Source organism: Crocodylus siamensis, chromosome 3, assembly GCF_052110815.1.
Source record: "Crocodylus siamensis isolate JL-2025a chromosome 3, ASM5211081v1, whole genome shotgun sequence".
Taxonomy (NCBI): domain Eukaryota; kingdom Metazoa; phylum Chordata; order Crocodylia; family Crocodylidae; genus Crocodylus; species Crocodylus siamensis.
In genome coordinates this window covers 112,108,035-112,133,049 of record NC_143397.1, presented here as the reverse complement: position 1 = coordinate 112,133,049, position 25,015 = coordinate 112,108,035, and the positions used below count along the sequence as shown (strand labels likewise).

At 47.7% G+C, this 25,015-nt stretch overlaps 1 protein-coding gene across 4 annotated transcripts in view; it reads right to left on the bottom strand.

Moving 5' to 3' along the window:
- DGKQ (diacylglycerol kinase theta) overlaps window positions 1-13,782 on the bottom strand; it is a 205,709-nt gene extending 191,927 nt beyond the window's left edge. For 3 of the 4 annotated variants that reach the window (XR_016441301.1, XR_016441302.1, XM_090039011.1), the window contains exon 1: window positions 13,493-13,782. Coding sequence is in view for 1 of the 4 variants with exons in the window: in XM_090039011.1 (XP_089895137.1) it covers window positions 13,493-13,682 (190 nt within the window). In the remaining 3 variants the exon portion in view is untranslated. Of the gene's footprint in view, window positions 1-13,320; window positions 13,418-13,492 lie in introns of those variants that run through there. The other variant, XM_090039012.1, reaches the window with a different exon arrangement.
- Window positions 13,783-25,015: the final 11,233 nt, after the last annotated feature.

Sequence of the window (25,015 nt, the reverse complement as noted above, 5' to 3'; positions counted from 1 at the left end):
AAAGAAATCCCTGGTTCCTACCCTTAAAAAAAAAAATAGATATTAATGATCATTATAGGAAGCTTCAGTTCTTTTATTCAACAAAGGCCAAGGATTTTTGGAGTATAGAAATAATAGAAAGAAACAGAATTAAGAAAAAAGAGAGGACAAAATAACCAGGAAGGACACCAAGATGCTTACATGTTCCAAAGAGAATTTTTACTTTTCTGCACAGGTCTATTTTTGGAAAAAGAACAGGATTTCACTGGGGAGGTTTGACAGTAATCAGCTACAAGTAGGAATGAGGCACTGGTTAACTCCTTTTCATCATATTAATAGTGTGAACTACAGTTACTCGAGTTAGCAGCACAGACACCAAAACAGGTATCATTTGTTTGTGTGTGTGCAAGTAAGATTTCTTCATAAATATTTCAATGCATACATACAGTATTCTGCATACAAGCATATATACTATGATTTTAAGACCATTGTCTCTCTTGTAAACAACCATTCCAGGTAAATACAGTAATTACCTCACATTTTCTGCCTTACTTTCACAAAACACAACCAACCTCATGTAGCCACTAGTAAATGTTAAAAACAATCATGCAATTGGGATCAGAAGAATAGTATGGAAGCACCAGACTTCCATGCGTGGACCCTGAGGTGGTGCAGGGTCACTTGGAAGAACTGGATGCCTTTAAGTCGGCAGGCCCGGATGAGCTCCATCCGAGGGTACTGAAGGCACTGGCCAACATCATTGCAGAGCCACTGGCGGGAATATTTGAACGCTCGTGGCGCACGGGTCAAGTCCCAGAGGACTGGAAAAGGGCCAATGTGGTTCCCATTTTCAAGAAGGGGAGGAAGGAGGACCCGGGTAACTATAGGCCAGTCAGTCTCACCTCCATCCTTGGCAAAATCTTTGAAAAAATCATCAAGGCTCACATTTGTGAGAGCCCGGCAGGACAAATTATGCTGAGGAGAAACCAGCACGGGTTCGTGGCAGGCAGATCGTGCCTGACCAATCTAGTCTCTTTTTATGACCAGGTCACAAAACGCCTCGACGCAGGAGGAGGGGTGGATGTTGTATACTTGGACTTCAGGAAGGCCTTTGATACAGTATCCCACCCCATACTGGTGAACAAGTTAAGGGGCTGTGACTTGGATGACTGCACAGTCCGGTGGGTGGAGAATTGGCTGGAGGGTCGCACCCAGAGAGTCGTGGTGGATGGGTCGGTTTCGACCTGGAAGAGTGTGGGCAGTGGGGTCCCGCAGGGCTCGGTGCTTGGACCGATACTCTTTAATGTCTTCATCAGCGACTTGGACGAGGGGGTGAAATGTACTCTGTCCAAGTTTGCAGATGACACTAAGCTATGGGGCGAAGTGGACACGCCGGAGGGCAGGGAACAGCTGCAAGCAGACCTGGACAGGTTAGACAAGTGGGCAGAAAACAACAGAATGCAGTTCAACAAGGAGAAATGCAAAGTGCTGCATCTAGGGAGGAAAAATGTCCAGCACACCTACAGCCTAGGAAATGACCTGCTGGGTGGCACGGAAGTGGAAAGGGATCTTGGAGTCCTAGTGGACTCCAAGATGAACATGAGTCGGCAGTGTGACGAAACCATCAGAAAAGCCAATGGCACTTTATCGTGCATCAGCAGATGCATGACAAATAGGTCCAAGGAGGTGATACTTCCCCTCTATCGGGTGCTGGTCAGACCGCAGCTGGAGTACTGCATGCAATTCTGGGCGCCGTGCTTCAAGAAGGATGCGGATAACCTGGAGAGGGTCCAGAGAAGGGCCACTCGTATGGTTAAGGGCCTGCAGGCCAAGCCCTACGAGGAGAGATTAGAGAAACTGGACCTTTTCAGCCTCCGCAAGAGAAGGTTGAGAGGCGACCTGGTGGCTGCCTATAAGTTCATCAGGGGGGCACAGAAGGGAATTGGTGAGTATTTATTCACCAAGGCGCCCCCGGGGGTTACAAGAAATAATGGCCACAAGCTAGAAGAGAGCAGATTTAGATTGGATATTAGGAGGAACTTCTTCACAGTTCGAGTGGCCAAGGTCTGGAACGGGCTCCCAAGGGAGGTGGTGCTCTCCCCTACCCTGGGGGTATTCAAGAGAAGGTTGGATGTGTATCTAGCTGGGGTAATGTAGGCCCAGCACTCTTTCCTGCTTATGCAGGGGGTCAGACTAGATGATCTATTGAGGTCCCTTCCGACCCTGGCATCTATGAATCTATGAATCTATGCCCCATCACAAACACTGAGCCTCCTACCATGATAACTATTCTTGGCAGGATCCCAACTGCAACACTGCAGAGCTGCTTCCAGTCCAATCCTAAAGGTCAAGCAGGGAGTGGCTATGACCTGGACTCAAGGAAGCCCAAGCCGAGAGCTGGTTCCAGATGTGGGGCTCTCAGGGCCATCCAGGTGCAGGCAGGGTTTTTAGACGTCCTGGGGCATTGGAACACTGGCATCCTGGAGTCTCCATCCTACCCAGGGGTCCCCATGCTTCAGTACGTCAAAAAACCACATACAGCCCAGCTCCCCACCATCCACCATCTTTGACTGCTTTGCCTTTCAGTCCTGTGGGGACTACAGAAAAAATAAGAGAGGCTGCTGGCATGGGGGTTCCTGACAGCGGAAGGCCCTCTGCTTCCTCCCCACAGGAACCTTGCAACCTGCTCCCCACTTATGGTATCTAGACCAGGACTGTCCATATCCAGAAGGATCAAGTAGGTCAGAACCTGTTCTGATGCCAACCTCCAAGTACATGCCAATGTTGACAATCAGCTGATTGTCAATACTAGGATGGGACTGCTGTATGTTCAATTTATGGCACCATAAAATAAACCACAAAACATTCCACACATTTTATACAACATTTTCAGGCTGCTTCACCATGTTACAGTGCCATAAACTGGCTTCACTGCTAGTATTTATGGCACAATTACATCTTAATTGCACCTTAAATGTAACACGTACCAAAGGCCTAGATCTCATTTTTTTATTTTCCTGAACCCACCTTTGGCATATACTATTTTCATATTATACTATTTTATCTTACTCATACTTGTAATACTTTGCTTCCTCTTACTGTACTAACCTTAGTCACTTTTACTCCTCCTGCTTCTGTCTGGGATAGCAACCAGTGCAGCAGCAACAAAAACTACATGCCAAAACATTGTTTATCCCTTGCTTCAGAGCCTCCTTTGATAAAAGGACTTAAGTCTCCAATTCTGCCTATAAAAAGGGATTTTTAAGCAGAAAAAAAATGTATACCAATGCAATCCTCTACTACAGGTGAACTGAAATTGGTAGCAGGGACAGCTGATGCACAGGCAAGATTCTACTACAGTCTCTCTCTCTCTCTTTTTTTTTTCCATTTTAAAGGTATGACTTGGTAAAACCACTAGAAGCCTCTGGGTTCTGAAACATACTTGTCACTAAGCATGTCACAGATTGGTTTTTCAGGTCTTTCTGCTCACTATTATGTTGCATCTCAATTTCTAGAGGTGCTACTATTTAACTATCAAAAGGTTAAAACCTTTCTGGAAAGTAGCTTTCCTAGAAAAGCCTACTTTCCTGAATATTTATAAAATAAAGCATCAAACTGCATTCCTTGTCAATAGCTTGTCTCTCTCCCTCCCTCAGAGTATTCAGTCTTTTTTTCTTCACTTTTAGAAGTTTACAAAGATAAAGAGTAATTCCAGAACAGCAATTCCTGATCAGCTTCCTATGTGAATACCCTTATCCCAAAGTAAAAATTCCTTACTCCACGTTTACCACAATCCACTTCAGAAGTCGATTAAGCTATTTCTGAACAAGGTATTCATATTTCAGAATAAAAGCAACCCTTCAGGGAACTATTCAGGAGTATCTTTTCCTCTTGAAATGTATACCCTTTCTTAATTCAAATTACAAGTTCCAAACCATTTAAGATTCATCCAACCAACTAACCGTGCAGGAAATTCAATATGTCTTTCACAATCTACTTCACGTAAACTCTTTTGGGACTAAATAAAACTATGGCAGCCTTAAGACAAAGTTCTCTCTCTCTTTCTGTTGTTTTCAATGCAAAAAGGTGTTTTTATGTAAAGTTAGCAAGTGGCATGTTTAACTATCAAGTGTTATTTAGGAAAAACGAATCACTCATACCAAGTTCCAGAAGAAAGAAATTCTTTTACACAAAAAAACCCAAACTGTTAAATAAAAACCAGAAGTGAAACTCAGAAGAAACGTATGATCTATCAGGCAACTAAAAGTTGGTAGCATTGTTCTTGTAACTGAAATGTCAATAAAATAGCATAGTTCTACACCACAGAGATACTGAGGTGACACTGTATTGAAGGAGGCTTACATTTCCAGAAGAATACAACTTGTTAGTTGCACTGTATACCTAAATCAGTTACGTGTTTCCAGACACAAAGAAAAATGCCCTTCCTTCTAGAACAGGGGTCAGCAACATTTTCCAGCAAGAGGGGGGCCAGAAGGACCCAGGCTTGGTTAGGAGGCGGGCAGGCATTAGGGACCCCATTGCTTCTTAGAGTTGGCACAGCAGTTAAAGCCCCACTCCCCATGCTACCTCACTGCAGCCTTGCTCCCTCCACCTGAAGCCCAGATGGGTGACTATGACATGGTGCAAGGAGAGTCCCCTGCTTCCAAATACCACTGAAGCCATAGATCACAGGTTATGTCCCCAGGTTGTTGACCCCTTCTCTAGAAACAATCCTAAAAAAAGGCAAAAAATCCCCCTAAAGACAAGGCAAGGTAATATAATGTAAAAATAGAGATTTTTTTTGTTGGCCTACAGTTTTAAGAATTATATATATATATATATATTTACTATGTATTTCCCTCCATCCTCCTCCTCTCTGTGTATCTGGTCAGCTTATACATACAGTACTTAACAAGCATGAAAACAATTATCTGTTTAGTTTTTATCATCATTGGCAGCCATTGGTCTTGGGAGATCATGCAAATTGCACCTTTGGTAGGATACCACCTCAGCTTCTTGAGTGGCTGAGGAGTCTGATGTGTGTTAAGCAGACCCTCCGGCAAGTTGCACAAACTTGGTTGAGCTTGTGCTGGCACGCAGAGTACCATCTTGTCTTGCCTGCTTCTCACACCTCCTCTCTATCTCAAAGTGGCATAGGGTCCTGCTTCACAGAAGCTTTTCAGTTGCAACGGTCCCACAAGAATTATTCCCAAAGCTGGCCATCAACACACAGTTCATGAAGATTTGTTTTGTTGATGTCTGCAAGAAAGAGTTTCAGCTGCCCTCACTGATGTTTGCCAGTGGCCAGCTCATCGTAGAGTATGTCCTTGGGGGATCTGGCCATCGCCCATATGATTCACATGTCCTAATGAACGGATGCATATGTCTCAGGAGCACGAACATACTGGGTATCTTGGCCCATTCCAGAAAAGCAAAGTTGGAGATTTTATCACACCATGTTATGTGCATGTAAAAGACTGACAGGATCAGAAGCACCATTAATCTTTCAGAGACTTCGTTTGGGGATTCTATTGAAAACAGCAGGTTTTTTTTACTGCAAAGCCAACACCATACTCTCCGATTTCTTTGGGCTGTTTACCATGTCAGAAGAAGGTGTAGTTCTTCTCTTCCAGGCATCCAGTGCCTGGTAGTCTTTTGTAGAGTGACAGTGTTGACATTCAGTCTCAGCAGTTCTACATCCATGACTGCAGTATTGTGTCCATCACCAATGGTTTGAAGGTCATCAGCTATACTTGGGGTCACTGTACATAGTTCCAACTTTCAATCCTTAAGATTGAAAGTTTTTTGCTTGCAATTTTTGTAGTAACTTGTCATGCACAATAGCAACCTGCTTTCAAGTTGAAGCTCCAAGCATGCACTGAAGCAGCATACTGTGGTGTGAAAACACATTATTGCCTGGAGACTGCCCAGCTTGGTTATTGTCTTCTTCTACCAGCTTTGCCATTGGGAAATATCCTCTTCCACCACAGCTGCTGTCGTGATGACCAAAGAACAGCTCTTAATGACAAGAACTGTTTCCACTTTAGTTTCTCCTCTGCTTCTTCAATAATTCCACGCAGTCAAGGATGATTGTATCATCTATATATACAAAAATAGTTGATGAGGCCTATCTGTGATCAACACTCTACTGCAGCTCAGACTTGTGTTTGTGTGGGGTGGGTGGCCCTGGATTTTTTATTTGGTCCATGGCATTCTGTTTCCACTGCTTCCGCTTTTCCACGCCCTGTTGTTGTCATGAGGTTTCAAACTACTGACATTAGAGGTGCACTGATACATTGGTCCGATATCGGATCAGCACTGATATAAAGACAACTGACTGCATCAGAAATCAGCTTAATGTGGCCAATAATTTGGTGGATAAATGTCCATGCATGCCTGCAGCCTCAGCACAGCACACAGGTAGCAAGGAACATAGCCTGGCAGGTTGGAGAGGCGCACAGTATGGCAGTGAGGAGGCAGCAAGGAGCACAGCCCAACAGGGGCTGGGGCAAGCACTGCCAAGCTAAGGCAGGGGCAGGGCAGAGCTGTGGCACACCACTCATCCAGGAGCCACCAGTCTGGCACTCGGCCACTCGTCCAGCAACTCCCACTGCTCGTCCAGGAGGGCATAGGGGGGATGTGTGCCCCTGGATCTGCATGGGGTGGGGCGGGGCGGGCTGGGCCCAGGGTTGCGCAGGGCTCTTCCCACGCCGTGCAGATCCGGGGGCACATCCCCCACCCCCCAATGCCTGCCTGGATGAGTGGCGGGAGCTGCTGGACAAGTGGGTGAGCACTGGACCAGCGGCATGCAGCAGCAGCAGCCACCCCAACCCATGCTCCCCGGACAAGCCGCAGCTCCGTCCTGCACCCACCCTGCCCAGGCAGTGCTTGCCCCAGCCCCACTCCTCCCTCACTGGAGGGGCCTTAATCAGCCCACTCATGCCCCTTCCCTTCCACCACACCAGATTTACCAGATGCACGCAGCTCTCCAAGCTGCTGGGCTGTTATCAGAAACCAGATCAATATCGGCCAATATACCTCCTTAAAAATTGGCTATCGGTATCAGCCCCAAAAATCTGTCAGTGCACCCCTAACTGAGATCCCTATAGCAGATTCTTCCTCAACTGGGTGAGTCTCCTATGAGTTGAAATCAATTTTGCATGCCAAATCTTACTTCTATCTCATCCAAGTGCTAATCAACCTTCTTGTACCTGTCACCTTCATGCCAGATCATGACTAGCTTTCAGACCTCACAATCCTGCTTCCATCACCATTAGCTGGTCACCAAAGGGCTTGAGAAATGTGCTGGTAGGGAAGACACCTGCACATTCTTCTTTTATTGTGGAGAAGCTGCTGCACATCAGCTTCCACATGGCTCTTGACAGAACCAGACCTTGATCCAATGGCAAGGAGACCAAGACAACTAGGGATCTTGTTCTGCTGCAACTTTTATCCTCCATCACAGCTGTTGAGATTCTAACATCTTATTCCACCTGCTTTGCCACTGAGGACTTGGAGACTAATAGCTGGGCAGGCATATTAAAGCGGCAAACTGTACTTGCCATGTCACAGCACTGTTAAAGGATATATGTGGGTTTTCAGGAAGGAAACTTTACCTTCTGCCGTCTTCACCACATCCTGGCGGTGCTGCCACTGCTTGGTTCGCAACTGCTTATTCGTTAGTTACCCCTGTTTATTTTACAGCTAACTTTCCCTGAAGGTCCTTCGACCACCTGTGGACATGCTGGGTACCAGTACAGCTCTGCCCCACAGCCTTAGTTTCTATAGATGTTGAGAAAAGTGGATTTACGGAAGAGATTTAAAATGAGAGGGTAGCCATTCTATGAACTAACGCAGAGCACTGAGTAGACAGTTGTATAAAAACAACCAACTGACCAAACAACCAAATGGGAGTGACAGAAGACTCAACACTGAGAATGACTATTTAGGTGAGCTTTGCTGCTAGGTAACAAATACAGCCACATGCAGAAAGGGTTAATCATCATTAAAATGGGAGTGTGTTTAGCAGAGTTCTCAAGGATTGCTATATAACATTTTAATGAATGACCTGAAAATAACATTTTCAAATATTAAATTTTGCAGATGGCACAAAAATTGGGACAGTGGTAAATAATAAGGAAAACAGAGAAGTCATAAACTAATATGGTTCACTTGATACCTGGGCCCATTCAATCAAAATACATTTTAATACAACCAAAGTAAGGGTAAACAAAGAAAACATATGTCCAAACAATGGGAAGGTCGCACTGCAATAATGTGGTAGAAATGGCTAAAGTGAGTAAGAATAGAGAACTGATTTTACCTCCGTATACAGTATTAGCATTTCAAACTGTTGCCGGAATACTATGGGCAATTCGGTTGTCAATATCACAACTTTCAGCTTTTTTTAAATTAAGTACAGAAAAGGGCAATCAAAATGATTCAAGGACTAGAGAACTTGTTCTACAATAAGACTTAAGGAGTTCAATCCATTTAGGTGATCAAAAAGACTGAAAGATGACTTGAATACAGTACACTAAGTCCCTTAGCAAAGAAAATATGCAACTTCAAAAAAAAACAAAAACAAAAACAAACCCCAAAACACCTAACTCCTTTAATCAGTAGAGAAAGACTTGATGAGGACCACCAGCTGAAGCCAGACAAATTCACATTAGAAATTAGGCCTCCATGTTAATAACAATTAACCGATGGAAAAAAAACCTGTCAAGGAGAGTGGTGGATTCTCTATCTCTTTAGGACTTTAAAATCAAGAGCCCTTCCACAACATACACTTTATTCAATGTAAAGTACTGGACTCAATACAATAATGGCCTGTGATAACTGTGACATACAGGAGGTCAGATTAGACCAACTTTTTTCTGGTATAAAGGCACATGCAGGGCCCAGAAAGTAGTTTAATCAGAGAAAGAGCCATGGTAAAACTACTTTGTCACAGAAACTGTGGGTCACATTCAGCAGCCACTTCAGTCAATGGAAGTTTTTCTACAGAATACAAAAAGAGGCAGCTCTAACCCTGAATAAGAATAGGGATGTGGGAAAAGGTATGTGGATGCAGCAGCACAAGGGTGCTGTTACTGCAAATACTGAAGAATTAAACAACTTAGATCACAGTCATGAAGCCCTTCATTCAACTGTTACTCAAATTAAATACCTATTGTGAGTGTTTGCCAGGGTGAGTAACGTAGAACTGCAGGAAAATCATTTATAAAAAAGTTTCTTCTTATTAACAGGGGCGGGGAAGGAAATTAGCAAGGAAGATGGAAGGAAAAAAAAATCTTAGAACAAATGTGGTCCCTTCCAGCCCTAATGTCTATGAAATCTATTTAAAACCCCAAGAAACTAAGGCACAACTGAGAATCTCTTCCAAAAAAGAAAACCACAATGAGCAACTGACGACCCTTGTTGTCATTAACCAAAATCAAGGGAAATCAAGGTGGGGGGGGGAAACCAAAACAAAAAAGTGAGAGGAATCTGGCAGGAGGACCCTGGTAGGGCCCCACTATCGGGGTACCCTCCCTCCGACTATAATGCCACTCGGTGTCTCCTCCCCACACTCAGGCTCTAGCTGCCCAGTGCCGGGTTTCTTCCCCTCCAGTTCTTCGGCACCATCCATGCCTTCTAAATTTCCCACAGCATCGCACCGGGCTGATGTCATCAACCACATGCCGCCCAGCCAGACCGACAGAGTGCTTAGAAGGCAGCAGGGTGGTGCCGTGTGCTGGCCTGGTCCAGGCTCTCTTTCTGTTAAGTTTTGGTGGTCCCACAGTGTTCCCTGCCCCTTCCTCTCAGGGTCTGATGGGAATCTAAGGGGTTGTGGTGTGCGTGTGCAGCCTCTACCACGACAGTAACTTTTTTCCCCCTGGTAATTCCACAAAAAATTGTGTAAACCACCATTTTTTGCAGTTTCCACAAAAATCCCAAAATCATGTTTTGAGTAGGTCCCTATTTATAATTCCAAGGGGAAGTATTGTTGAAGTTTGTGCTACCTTAACAACAACAGAAATCAATCCCCTATTAGTATGAGACTCTGCTGAGGCAAGTTCAAGTTTAAAGTCTAGGAAACTTAGGGGGGGGCATGGGAAGGGTAGAGGAATGTTAAGATGGACCATCAGTGAGACTAAACTTGTATGTTATATTTTTCATAGAAAAGGATTGCATTTTTATATTTTAGTGTCACTTTAAACATATTCTTATTTCAGTAAGTCTTAACTAACATTGTAATGCACAACTTTCAGGCAATTTAAACTTTTCAATCCCACAAAATTCTCCTTCATCATGCAAAGACAGAAACACAGCCTTTCCTTTACCCCATAATCCCCAACAAGGTATTTTAATTAGTGAGAGTGAACCATTTTTAACCAAGGCCTGCTTGTTGGTTTTTGGGTTTTTTGGGAGAAAATTACGTTTTTGTCTAAGCTCACCACAGAACAGCTCTCAAACAAAAGAAGGCAGGACAGGGTCACACCTTAAAGACTGCCTGTTCAGAAAGGCATAAACTTTCCTAGGCTACAGCCTACCTAGCCAGATGCTATGAATGGACTTAAAGAGAACAGGAGTATTAAACAGAAAAAACTGAAGTATTTTAAATACAAAGGTAGAAGGGAGGGCAAAGTGGCACGTTACAGACCACTGATTATCAATCAGGGTGCTATGGCAGCTTGGGGTGCCTTGAGATCCTCTCAAGGTTGTCACAGGGTGCCATGCATTGTTAACACTGTTAAGTACGCAAAAATTATTCACAAGATAAACCCAGAGATTTCAAACAGGAATCTATCGTGTAAAAAATAATTTGACCTGTTGTAACCTCTGAGTTCGCTGCAAGAAAAGAATTGCTCATTTTTTGATTCTCAGAAAGAGTGAAAACAAAGAACTGGCATTTTTTTTAGGATGTTTTGAGCTTAGCAATGGGTGCTTCAATTCTAATGAGAGGTGCCATAAGCCTAAAAAAGGATGAGAACCACTGTTATAGATTAACACCACATACGAATATTCTGTTTCTCCTGAGAGAGTCACTGCTCTCCCAGGAGAAACCAAAGTGCATAGATGTTCAGGATTTTTCTTTCAGAGCAAAAACAGCCACTTCAGGAAAAACAATAACCTGGATATTACCAGGGTTAAGTCACTCCCAGAAGCGTTTCTCCAGAGAGAATGTCCGTATACATTCTCTTCTGAGAACCACCACAGCACAATTCTCCAGAGTGCTTTGCTCTTGACCCTGCCCTCAGAGAGACTGTACTGTCACTGGACTCCCTTGCTCCAGAAAACCAGGGAGCTAAACACAGGCCCTTCACAATCTCCATTGAGCTGTAGGAGACATAAGCAGTCTATTTCCAGGCAGACTGATAGAGCCTGCACAGCACACTGAGAAGTGAACACAGGGGTCTTCTGGATGAAGCGTTAGCCCTGCAAGATCTCTGCTCTTCAACGGCTCAGTATTCAAATGTCGGTTCAACTGTGGGTTAGTTTTTCTACCAGGAGAACAAACCTTGGACAGTTCTCCTAGATCATTTGAACATATGTGCGCAGCCTCATTCATTTAATCTATGAGGTGCCACCCTACCCTACCTTTTGCCTTACTTCAAACTAACAGGGTCAACTACATTTCTTTACATGCAAAGGAGGAGGAAAGGATAGGTGATACGGCACTGCTAAGAGAGGAAAGATGGGTTGAAGAGATCAAAAGGGACAAAACAAAGCAATTAATCTGCTGAGGGAAAGAAGGAGTAATAAAAGCTAGTGCAAATAATGAGATAAGAATTTAGAATCTCTGCTGAGACCATACAAGACAGGGGCTCACCCCCAAAAGAATATACACATCAATTGTTTCTCCCACAAAAGCACAAGGTAACAAACCACAGCCAAGATTTTAAGTTCCATTTGCCTTAATAAAAGGTGAGGAGGAGGAGACAGCATGTGCATGCAGGTACCTGCATAGTCTGATATCATAAAGCCTTCTTCACTGAGGTTAAGAATAGTTGCCGGTGACCATGAGAGACCATAAAGAATGAGAGGACCAAAATGAAAGTTTCCAAAAAAAAATAAAAACCAAAAAAAAAAAACTATTTGAAAGAGGCAGATCATGACAGAAAAGTGTATAAAATATGCATAACTAATAAGTATTGAAATGTACTGCAATAAAATAAACTCCATTATCAACTTCTTTGCCTACCTACAGTAGAAAAGTACTGGTCCTGAACTGCTTAAAAAGGAATGAGGAGCTGTTCTTCTCGACCATTTTGTTTGGTTTTTTTCAAGCCACACACAAGTTGCACATCATTCACAGATAAATAGCTGTAAAGTTCTGAGTAGGTACAGTGGCAGTACCACATAATTTGGGACATTTCTTTGGAGAGTCTCTCCCTTCCTCTCACACACCTTCTTAAGGAAACACAAATCATTCCCTCCCTCAACTATATCATACAAACAAGTCTACTGCAGGCCCAAGTGTACCTTCCCCCCACCTTCTTCACCTGCCTGAATAAGAGCAATGCTGCATCAGGCAGAAGGAAGCAGAAGTGCACCTCCTGTAGTGACAATCAGGACTTGTAGTAGAGATAGTATCTTTTATTCAACCAGATTTTTTTTTTTCCCCAAAAAAAGTCTTTAATATTGCAAGCTTTCGGGCATAAACACCCTTCATCAGGCACTGGGAAAAGATTGTAAAGAAGTCCTCCTGGGTAGAAATGAAAGTTCATATTCCATAGGATTTCACAGAAGAGTCCATAGATGGAAAACTCCTCCGGGCAGGCAGTTTATAGCTGGGTTCTTTTGCAAAAATCTTGGTCTAATAAAAGATATCATCTCTACTACAACTCCCAATTGCCTTTACCTCTAGACTGGGGTGGGCAAGATGCGGCCTGCCAGGCCATTCTATACAACCTGCAGGGCCCCTAAAAACTGTAGAAAACAAGTATTTATCTGCCCCGGGCTGCCTGTCACGCTGCCCTCAATGGTTTGCCAAAACTCAGTAAGCGGCCTCTGCCTGAAATAATTGCCCGCCCCGTTCTAAACCAATACCACTACAACCTGGATACCTGACCCCGTCCTGAATCCCAGGTGCCTGCTGAAACACAGCAATGAGACTCGGCGCGGTGGCAGAGACACCCCTCCCCCTCCAGTCGCAGATAAGGGAGGCATGGGACTACTGCCATGTTTCAGTGGCGTCCCCCGCCCCCACCCAGTGCAGCCTGTAAGGGATCCATGCTTTCTCCCGAGATGCCCTGCCCCCCCGCCGCGGTATTGTTAACTTGTGCAAGTCATCCAAAAGCAGCTCTCGAGCACTTGAAATGCGAGACACGTCGTCAGGGAGCGAGCTGTAACCTGCACAGGAAATGGCCCCAAAGCCAGGGTTTCAACGGAGCCGTGCGGCTGCCCGGCCCCGCGCAGGTCTCCGCGGCGCCAGGCTGAGGGGACAGGGCTGCAGGACGCGGGGCGGCGGGCCCGGGCCGGGAGGGGAAGGGGGAGGGCAGGAGGCGGCGGGACAGCCCCTTACCCTCGCACTGATATCCCGCCAGCCCCCAGATGAAGTCGGTGCAGCAGTGGCAGAACGTGGGCTTGGTCAGCGTCACCCGCCTGAAGCTGTGGCCCGGCGGCGGCGGCGGGCGGCTCCTGCCTCCCAGCGACGGGCTGGCGGCCGGGCTGCCCCCGCGGCTCCCGCCCAGCGAGCGCGCCCCATCCGCCATGGCCCGCCCGGCACCGCCGCCGCAGGCTGCTCGCACCGCGCTTCCGCCAGCGCCGGGGAGGAAGCGGCCGCGGCGCGGAGGAGCCAGCGGGGCCGCAGGGGCGGCGCTTCCGACCCCAGCCCCGCCCCCCCCGCTCCGCCCCTCCGGGGCACTGCAGCGCAGGCGGGGGGTCGCGGCGCCAGGCCTCCCCGGCCCGGTGTGGCCCAACTTTTGAAACCTTTCTTACACAGATATGAAAAGCCGTGAATGTGTCACCGCGCGTGGTCTGACTGGGGGGGCTGAATGTGAAGCACTTGGCAACAACACAAGAACACCGTGTCCCGGGAGGTTGAAACCTCCTCCCCCATGCCCCCGAGACTGGCGGTGCACCCCTTGCAAAAAACGCTGGAGCTTTCTGGTCACCGCTTGCCAACGCTCCCCTGCCGCCGACACCGTTGCTGGCACGTGCGGGCGGTCCTCGATGGCCACTGGTCTGCAGTGGTCGCTGGCCGCTGGTTGGAGTTTGCCACCCCCCAGCCGCAGCCACCTGCGGGACCTCCCCGCTTCCCGCAGCCACCTGCAAGAGCTCACCCTGCTCCCCAGCCTCCAGGGGAAACGTTATTTGTCTGCCTGCCGCCTCGCAGAGGACCCCTTCCTTGACACAGTGTCCAAGGTGAAGTGTCCAAATTCAGATGTGACATACCCAGACCAGGAAGCAAAACTCTTGCAGGGCATCGTTGGAGCTGGCGCCTATGAGTCAGTTTTTGCAGCTTTTCAGAGTCACTGTCTTGGCCTGGCCTAGCAGGAAATTGGTCAGGCAAGTCACTCTCTCCTTGGCTACTTAGTACAAGATCAAGAAGATGTACACCAAGTCCAGTGCGCCAAATAGGGTGCTGAGGGCAGCAAAGAGCAGCTGCAGCCAGGGGCAGTCCAGGAATGTGTGGAAGAGTTTTTTCCACCTCCTCCTTGCTAAAAGGACAGGATGCTACTGCCACCAGCCGGTCTATACAAACATGCCTGGGGCCAGGGTCCTTTGCAACAGCTGTCACAGGAGGTCTCCAGTTCTCCGGGTGATGCATAGCTTGTTCAGAGTGCACCAGGCTGGCAATGCTTGCTCCCGCATTGCTGCCACTAGGCGCTGCCTCCAAATTGTCAGGGCAGGCAACAAGGACACAGACAGACATGATGCTCTTTGACTCTTCATCTGTACAGTGCCTTCCCAGACATGATCTCAAGGCAAAGCCTAACAGTGTTCTCCTTAGGCATGGGTAGGGACAGCAGAATGCCAGGCCTGCCGCTCACTGCTGTCCACAGCCGGAGAGCTATGCAGTGACAGGGTGGGGAGGGAACCTGTCTAGCAAGCTGTCATCTGGGAGGGCCTATTGTGTATGGAGGTGATCTTCTAGCGTGGCAAGCACATGTGTGTGGAGGGCAGCTTTCACTTCATCTAAGAAATGTGAAGCAAAATGGACAGAGTCCAAATCCAGTCACTTGGACAACTGGTAGCACCTTAGTTGCGGGGGGTGGGGGGCACATGTCCCCTGAATGACCAGGGGGTCAGCGACAGGGGGCAGCCAATCTTGCTGACCAGGGGGAAAGTCCCCCCATGGCCAATTTCACCAATGGGGGTGGGGTGGGGGATGGTCCCCCACAGCCTATCGCAAGGCAGCTGATCAATCGCTGCTGCTGCTTCTGGGAGCACTGCTCCCTGGCTCATGCTCACAGGGGGGGCACCAGTGCTCCCACCTGCACCAGTTGCCTAAGTGGCAAGTGCTGCCAGTCAGGGGTGCACCGGCATTCTCAGGGGGTGCATGTGCACTCCCGTGCACCCCCTGTGCATCACCACTGTCCAACCATTTGGCCAGGGCTCTGGCCAAGAGCCAGCCAGACTGACTGGAGTCAGAAGTTGGTCAGCTTGCTGGTGTATGACCAGACTGAGGAAGTAATGAGGCTTCCATGAATGAGGTTCAGTGAAGGGCAGCCACTCTGATCCCCAAGCTGATTAAGCCCTTACCTCCCTTGTTAGTGGGCAGGCACAGGACAGCCAGCTGGAGACAGTAGTGCCTAATCCAAAAGAAGTTCACGAGCAGCTTCTAGAGCCTTTCGGGGCCACAGAGTAGGAGCTGCCAAGACTCAGCCGCAGTGGGAGAGGCTGGGCAGGCGCCAGTGGTACCACTGTAGTTAGGCCACCTCTATAGTTGGGCCTCACTGAGGCCTTCTTATTGCTTGGCAAGATAGACTTGCAAGCCTAGGAAAAGTTCCCACGGCTTTAAGGCCATCCTGGCACCAGGACATGCCTCCAGGCAGGTTTGGGGGCCGAGCATCAGTTCAGGTGCCCAGCAGAAATGTGTCCCTTTTGGCCCACTTGAAACAGGCTGAGGAGGCACACTCATAGGCTTATTGACAGTCAATCAGGGACCGGATGCCACCCTCACTGCTCACAAAAATAGTCAAATCATTGGCATATTCTGCCACCTTTGACTGGAGGTCCAGTGGCTGGGGATTCAGATGTGGATTCAGACGTCCCCTTGTTGGATGTATATAGCTTAATGTTATCAGGTCCTGGCCAGTCAACATTACTAATGTCTGTTGTAGCATTACCAGTAGTCACTGTAGGTTGCAAAGCTGATGGCCCAACAACAGATGAGGATCCAACTGTTGTTGCTGTGTTATTTGGCAGTTGTACCTGTATCTTGCAGTTGGTCAATGTAGTGGCCCCAAACAATATTAGGTGCCATTTGCACTACACAGGATAAAGGACTTGTTTGTGCACTCCCAACCACAGGCTGCCATTCCTTAAATCCCCAGTAATCAGAATCCAATACCTTTTGGCTTATATGTAGTTGCTGAGGGATGCGTGTTCCCCTTGTCATGGCCTGAATTATTTGGCAATTTCAGACACACTGCTGCAAGTCTAGTTTTAACAAGTTCGACTGTAACCTGAGATTCTGATCTAAAAACAGCATTTCTAGTATCTCATTTGTTGTAACATGTACTGCATTCTGGTATGCAAGGAAAAAGCAGGCCAGCTTCTGCTGGACTGACTCTGCCTCTTCTTCCATGGAGAGCAAGGCATTTTTGAAACACCATACAAATCATTCAGCCAGCCTACTTGAGTGGGCAATATGTTGCAGAAGTGGTGTGCCATTCCCTTTTCCCTGATAATCTTCTTTTTGCAGATTAGCAGGGAAAAGGGAACCTTTCGGGACCAAGGAACAATGAACAAGTCAACTTACAGAGGACAGTGCTAAGGAAGGTCTGCTTGAAGAGAGGAGCAGAAAGAGGTAGGCAGCAGATTTAAGAGATCCAGAGAACATGTTGCAGTGCCAGAGTCACTACCACTGCCAGCTTATCCTCTTTGCACCAGACAGGACTGCTCACTATCAAGGCTTCCACCCAGGTCCTGGATTGCTGCTGTGGGGATTGCAGCTTGTAGTTTCCTTCCAGTGATAGCCAGGTGGGGGTGTGCTTGCTATGTGTGCCTCCAGGGGATGTCCTTCAGAGAGCAGGTAAGAGCTACAGGAGAATGTGGGGAAGCTCTGAAGCATTCCCAGCCATGAGGAGTACATCAGTGCTTAAGGAGACCTTTAGGGCTGTGGAGAAAGGACTGCCAGAGGCAGCGCTGGAGAAGGAAGAGAACCATAGACTCCCAGAAGGGTGGAAGCCGGAAGCTTGTGACCTCTGGCTTTCTTCATCCCCACCTGCAGCGGTTTGCCCAGAGAACAGATATAGAGACATAGCAACAAAGAAGAAGGATTACATTCTGTCAGCAGAATAGGTCCGGCCAGGCCTCCCCAAAGTTAAGAGGACTGAGACCACTGCCACCAAGAGGAAGCAATGGGTGATCAGAGATTGCTTGTTTTCAGACGAAATGATGAAGATGTATTGATATATCTTGAATATATAGCAAGGGTTTGATGGTGCAGTCTTTCCTGGAGCTTCATAAAAAGTTTGGCATACTGTGTGGCCATTTTGATGCCCACAGCTGCGCCCATGGTATGCAGGAAGTGTTGGTTATTAAAAGTGAAATTGTGTGTGAGGATGAAGCATATAATTTCAGTAATATCTTTGGGTCTGTACTTGGAGTTGTCATCTTGCTCTTGTAGGTGTGTAAGGCAGACTTGGATGCCGTCCGGGTGTGGGATATTGGTATATAAACTGGTAACGTCCATGGTGGCTAGGAGGGTGTTGCTGGGAAGGTGGTCTATGTTTTTAAGTTTTCGTAAAAAGTCTGTAGTGTCTTGGACAAAACTCACTCTTTCGGTAACAAGCGATATAAGGATTGATTCCACAAAACCCACTGACTCTCACCCACTGATTCTCTCCCCCACTGACTCCTCAATTTACATCGTCACTTACTGGTTTCCATGCAGACCAGCCTCTGGCTTCCTTACTATTTGTTCCATTCAGGAAGAGCACACACCAACTGCAGATGCTTCCTCAGCCTGAACAAGGGTTTTTAAACCTGAAAGCTGCTACAAAAATGTTTCCAACTATTCAGTTGGTCTAATTAAAGATATCACATTTACCCAAAGAACCTTTTCTGCCATGTGTACGTGTACACTTGGCTGTAGCAGGGATGAGGAGCAGGGAGAAGTGGCAGGCATGTGCCCCTCAGCCCAGCAGGGTCCACCCAGCCTCCCCTGCCAGCACCAGGGGGAGAAAGGGCCCCTCTTGTCCCAAAGACCAGCACCCATGGGAGGGGGGGGCTCCAATGTTGTACTTGCCCAGGGCCCTAATACACCTCAATCCACCCCTGCATTTCCTTCCCCGCCCCACCCGCCCGCTGCTGCCAATGCCTTCTTCGTGTCACGGGGCACAACACTATGCCTTGCAAGAGGCCCCAAAAAATTGTGGGCCGGCCCAAGAGATGGGATCCATCTGATGAAGAGAGGGAAGAGTGTCTTTGCAGACAGGCTTGCAACCCTAGTGGGGGGGCTTTAAACTAGGTTTGCCACAGGATAGAGACCAAAGCCCTGAGGTAAGCGGGGAAGCAGGAGACCTTGAGGAAGAGCAAGCAAGAGGGGGCAACAGGGGAGGTACTTTCATACTTTCTGAGAAATCACAGCAATCAACTCATTACCTCAGGTGCCTGTACAAAAATGTTTGGAGCCTGGGAAACAAGGAGGAAGAATTGAAAGTCCTTGCACAGTCACAGGAACTATGATGTGATTGGAATAGCAAAGACTTCGTAGGATAGCTTGCATGACTGGATCACTGTCATGGATGGGTACAAACTGTTTGGGAAGGACAGGCAGGGCATAAGAGGAGGAAGAGTTGCACTTTATGTAAAAGAGCCATATGATTGCTCAGAGATCCAGTATGAGAGTCTCCGGGTTAGGGTCAGAGGGGAAAGCAACAAGGGTGATGTCATGCTGGGGGTCTGCTATAGACCACCAGACCAGGAGAAAGTGGTGGAGGAGGCTTTCTTCAAACAGCTATCAGAAGTTTCCTGATCACAGGCTCCAGTTCTCATGGGGGACTTCAACCACCCTGACATCTGCTGGGAGGGCAGTACAGCAGTGTGCAGGCAATCCAGGAAGTTTTTGGAAGGGGCTGGAGACAACTTCCTGATGCAAGTACTAGAGCAGTTAACTAGGGGCCATGCTCTTCTTGACCTGCTGCTTACAAACGGAAGAATTGGTGGAGAATGTAGTAGTAGATTGGTAACTTGGGCAGTAGTGACCATAAAATTATAGAGTTCAAGATTATGAGGAAAGGAAGGAAGGAGGGAGAGCAGCAGAGTAAGGACCCTGGACTTCAGAAAAGCAGGCTTTGACTCACTCAGGGAACTCATGGGCAGGATTGCCTGAGAAGGCAGAATGAGGGGGAGAAGAGTACTTTAAAGAAGCCTTACTGAGAGTGTAGGAACAAACTATCCCGATATCCAGGATGAATGGCAAGTATGGCAGAAGACCACCTTGGCTTAGCAGGGCTTCAGTCAACCTTGGCTTCAGTCAGCTAAATCACAAAAAGGAAGCTTATAAGAAGTGGAAACTTGGACAAATAACTAGGGAAGAATATAAGAGCATTGCTCAAGCATGCAGGAATGAAGTCAGGAAGGCCAAAGCGCAACTGAAGTTGCAGCTAGCAAGGGATGTAAAGGGTAACAAGAAGGGTTTCTACAAATATGTTGGTAGCAGGAGGAGGATCAGGGAGAGGGTGAGTCCCTTACAGAACTGAGGGAGGCAACCTTGTGACAGAGGATGCAGACAAGGCTGAAGAGCTCAATGCCTTTTTTGTCTCAGGATTCACAGGCAAGGTCAGCTCCCAGACTACTATACTGGGCACCACAGTCTGGGGAGGAGGTGAGCAGCCCTCCGTGGTACAAGAACAGGATAGGGACTACTTAGAAAAACTGGACGTGTACAAGTCCATGGGGCCGGATGGGATGCACCCAAGGGTGCTGAGGGAGTTGGGTGATGTGATTGCAGAGCCACTGGCCATCATCTTTGAAAACTCATGGCAATCAGGAAAGATCCCGGACAACTGGAAAAGGGCAAACATAGTACCCATATTTAAGAAAGGGAAGAAGGAGGATCCGGGGAACTACACACTAGTCAGCCTCACCTCAGTCCCTGGAAAAATCATGGAGCAGATCCTCATCCATTTCTAAGCACTTGGATGAGAAAAAGGTAATTAGGACCAATCAGCATGGATTCTCCAGGGGCAAGGGGATTCATCAGGTTGTTCATGCCTGAATGATTGCCTTCTGTGATGAGATGATTGGCTCTGTGGATGCGAGGAGACCAGCGGATGTGGTATACCTTAATTTTAACAAGGCTTTTGATACAATCTCCCACAACATTCTCACAAGCAAGCTAAGGAAGTATGGGCTGGATGAATGGACTGTAAGGTGGATAGAAAACTGGCTGGAGCATCAGGCTCAGAGAGTAGTAATCAATGACTCAGTTTCTAGCTGGCAGCCAGTATCAAGTGAAGTGCCTCAGGAGTCAGTCCTGGGGCCTATTTTGTTCAATGTCTTCATCAATGACCTGGAAGATGACACAGAGTGCACACTCAGCAAGTTGGCAAATGACACCAAGTGGGGGGAGTAGTAGATACACTTAAGGTTGGTGCTAGGATTCAGTGTGACAAATTGCAGGATTCGGTCGAAACCAGTCTCATGAGGTTCAACAAGGATGAATGTAAAGTCCTACGATTAAGACAAAACAATCCCATGCACCAGTACAGGTTGGGGGGGCTCACTGGCTGGGCAACAGCTCTGCAGAAAAGGACCTGGGGGTTATAGTAGACAATAAGCTGAATATGACGCAGCAGTGTGCCCTTGTTGGCAAGAAGGCTAACGGCATACTGGGCAGTAGTATTTAGGAACACCCACTTGTCAACTTGACAGGCGGCTATCTTGGCCACTATCTTGGGAACCAGAAGTCCCACCCCATCACATAGCCTTTGACATCACAAACCCCACCATGTTTTCCCCATATATGGTGAGTGACATCACAAACCCCATCCCTGGTTGCATGACATGTAACATCACAAACCCTGCCCCTTGGCATATGACATGTGACATCAGAAACTCAGTCACCACCCCCATGTATATGTTGCATGACATCACAAACCTCATCCCCACTCCCCAGTCACACAATATGTGACATCAGAAACCCACCTCTGCCTCTAGTCACATGATGTATGACACCAAAAGCCCACCCCGACCCCATCACATGGTGCATGACACCACCATCACATGGCCTGTGACATCAGAAGGACAGTCCATTCAGACCCCAAAGCCCACCCCTCATGCTGCAAGACCAGCCCTAGACCACATGGTATAGTCATGACCTATCAGGCCCCAGACTGCAATGCTGGCTCCAGAATTCCCCACCCCATCACATAGTACATGACATCAGAAGGGTTGCCCAACAGCTCCAAATCCTACCCCCACTTCACATGCTGCACAGCACCACCCTAGCCCACCAGGCATCAGTGTCACCTATAAGGTAGTGAGGGGTTGTGACCCCTCTAACAACCCATCCCACCACCCTCGACCATATGTTGGGAGTTTTCAGAGGCCTCAGACCTCACCAAGAATGGCACCGAACCAACTGGAGTGAATAGAAGGGTGGGACCTAGGCTGCAAGCCCACCTGGTCTATCTGCTTTCCCAAGCGGGCCCTCCGTTTGTCTGAGACCATGTTAAGGTAGGCAGGGGTAGATATGAATGAGATTCAGGGGTGTGAGATGGATTCCAAGACTTCTGAAACAGGACCAGGGACCGTGACAGAAATTGAGCAGCCCGTATCAGACCTACCTATGGAGAGCATGGAGGTGCTGGACAATCCTGTCTCAAAGGGCTCTTCTGAGGTAACCAATTTGGATTATTTTTTGTGGGGCTGTTTTTTTCTTGTAACTCTCTGGGCCTGTGCTAATTACAATCTTTTTGCAGGTAGACGATTCCTTTATAGAGGGCTTTCAAAACCTGCACGTTGGCACCCTGCCGAAAGTAAAGGTCTTTTGCATGAACTGTTTTTGTTCATTTCTGAAAGAGAGGAATTTGAGACCTAAGACTGATGCAACAGTTTTGTCCAAAAACAATGGTTGCCAGCCAAGGCTTTGAGCCTGTGGAGGTCACCAAGCAGGGCTACGAACCGATGGAGGTCACCAAGCACAGCTGTATGGTGGACTGTTTTCAAATAAACGTAAAAAGTAGCTCACCCCTGTTCAGAAAAGGTTTTTTGCATGACCTGGTTTTGAACAACTGTTCAAGACAAGGCTGAGGACCATTGTTAATGTTGTATTTTGTTACCTGCTTAATAAACCGTGTTTTACCGTAGTTTAAATTTGTTCTCTGGTGCTTGAATGTACCATATGGGGTGGGGGTGGGGCAGGCACTGTGGTTACCAGACATGTCTACACAGGGGGCTTTGTTAAAGGAAATGTATTACTCTCCTGGAGAAGCTGGGAGTTTTGGTGGGATGAACTCACTTTTTGAAGCTGCCAAAAGACAGAACAAGGTTCTGAACAAAAGCAGGGTGACTGCCTGGCTTTCAGATCAGGACGCTTACACCCTACACAAGCCGGTGAGAAGATGTTTTAAAAGAAACAAGACTTGTTGTTTCAGATATTGATGCATACTGGCAGGCAGATTTGCTGGATACGCAGTTTTCCAAACACAGCCATGGAGTTAATTACATCTTAACAATGATAGACATATTATCAAAGCATGCCTGGGCCATGGATTTAAAAGACAAGTTGGACGGTGAAATAGCTTGGACCTTTAAAACTAATTTTAAAGAGGGGTGTGTACCTTAAAAATTACAGACTGATCAGGGGAAAGAAATTTTAAATAAGCCTTTAAGCAAACTGTTAAAGCAGTATAATATTCACCATTTTGTGGTGAATAGTGAAGTGAAAGTGGCAGTAGTAGAGTGGTTTAACAGAACATTAAAATCAAAGATATGGAGGTATTTAATGCCTGCAACACCTTTCACTACATTGATGCATTACCAGAGTTTATAAAGAGCTTGAATGATCTGAGGGTGGCTGGTTTGACCCATGTGATCTGCAAATGGATGGGTCAGTCTGTGTGTTCCACAGGAGGCTGGCTTAGCCTGACTGACCTGCAGGTGGTTGGTTTGGCCTGACTGTCCTGTGGGAGGTTGGTTTGTCCCTGGTGACCAGTTGGTGGTTGGGTTGGCCCAGGCAACCAGGGGGTGGTGGAATCGGCCCAGTTGACAAGGAAGTTGTTGCATTGATCCATGAGACCTACAAATTGTCAGGTCAGCCCAGATGACCCACGGATGGTTGGGTCTGTGCAACTGACCAGTGGGAGCTCGCATTGGGACTGAACCTTGCGTGTTTGGGTTGGCCCAAATGACCTGCAGGATGGTCAGGTCAGCCCAGTTGACCATAGAGTGGGTGAGGAAGACTGTTTGGCCATCTCATGATCAGGTCAGCCCATGTTACCTGCAGGTGGTCAGATCAGCCTGGGTGACCCACAGTTAGTTGGGTCGGCCCAAGCAACCAGCAGGTGGTCACGTCAGCTTGGGTGATGCATGGGTTGTCAGGTCAGCTGGGCCAATGTGGGTGAACTGTGGGAAGTCAAGGTGGCTTAACTGATCTGCTGGAGGTTGGGTCAGCCCAGGTGAACCACAGTTCCTGGGGCCATCATGAGTGACCTTCAGGTGGTCATATTGCCTTAACTGAATGGCAGGTTTTTGGGTTGATCCAGGGGACATCCAGATGGTCAGGTTGGCCCAGGTGTCCTAAAGATGGTCAAGTCAGCTTGGCTCACCTGCAGGTGGTTGGGTCAGCCTGACTGTGTGGTTGTGGTCCAATCTACCCAGGTGACTCATGGGTGGTCAGGTTGGCCTGACAGCTGGTTGTGTCAACACGGGTGACCTGTGGGTGGTCTTGTCAGTCCAGGTGACACATGGGTGGTCAGGCTGGCCTGGGTGACCTGAAGTAGGTTGGCCAGCCCAAATAACCTGTGGGTGCTCAGGTTAGTCTGGGTGATTTGATGGTTCTCATGTCAACTCATTTGACCTGCAGGTGTTCAGGTTGGTTTGACCAGACCAGGTGACCCACCTGTGGTTGGGCTGGTCCAGGTGACCTGCGGATGGTAGGGTTTGTGCAACCGACCCATGAGAGGTCAGGTTTACCCTACTCAACTGCAGTTGTTGACCCACTAGTTCTCAGGTCAGCCCGTGTGACCTGTGAGTGGGTTGGTTCCCTTTTGTCATTTGTTGTCCCACAAAATCAGTTATTCCTCTGTCCTCATTGGTCTCCAATTGGGGGGGGCCACTAAGTAACATGGTGGGCCTTGGCCCATGCCCTGACAAGGAACAAATAGACCTGTGGCTGATTGGGTCAGCTTGACTCACCCACAGGTTGTTGAATTAGCCTGGGTGACCCACAGGTGGTCAGGTCAGCTCAACTGACTCAGAGGTGTTCATGTTGACCTGGGTAACTCACACGTGGTCAGGTTGGCTTTTGAGACCTGCTGGTGGCCTTGTTGGCCTGGATGACCTGTGGGTGGTTGGATCAGTCCACATGATTCATTGACCTGGGGGACATCCAGGTGGTTGGGTCAGCCTGGGTGCCCCATGGGTGGTCAGGACAGGTCAACTGACCTGTAGGTAGTTGTGTCAGCCTGATTGATCCATGGGTGATCCAGTCCACCAAGGTGACTCATGGGTGGTTGAGTTAGACTTGGAGACCCATAGGTGGTTAAGTCAGCCTGACTGTCCTGTGAATAGTCAGATTGGCTCAACTGACCTGTGAGTGGTAGGCTTGGCCCGATTAACCCATGTGTAGCCAGGTTGACTCAGGTGATCTGTGAGTGGTTGGATCAGCCCTACTGACCCATGGGAGGTCAGGTTGGCCTGATTGACC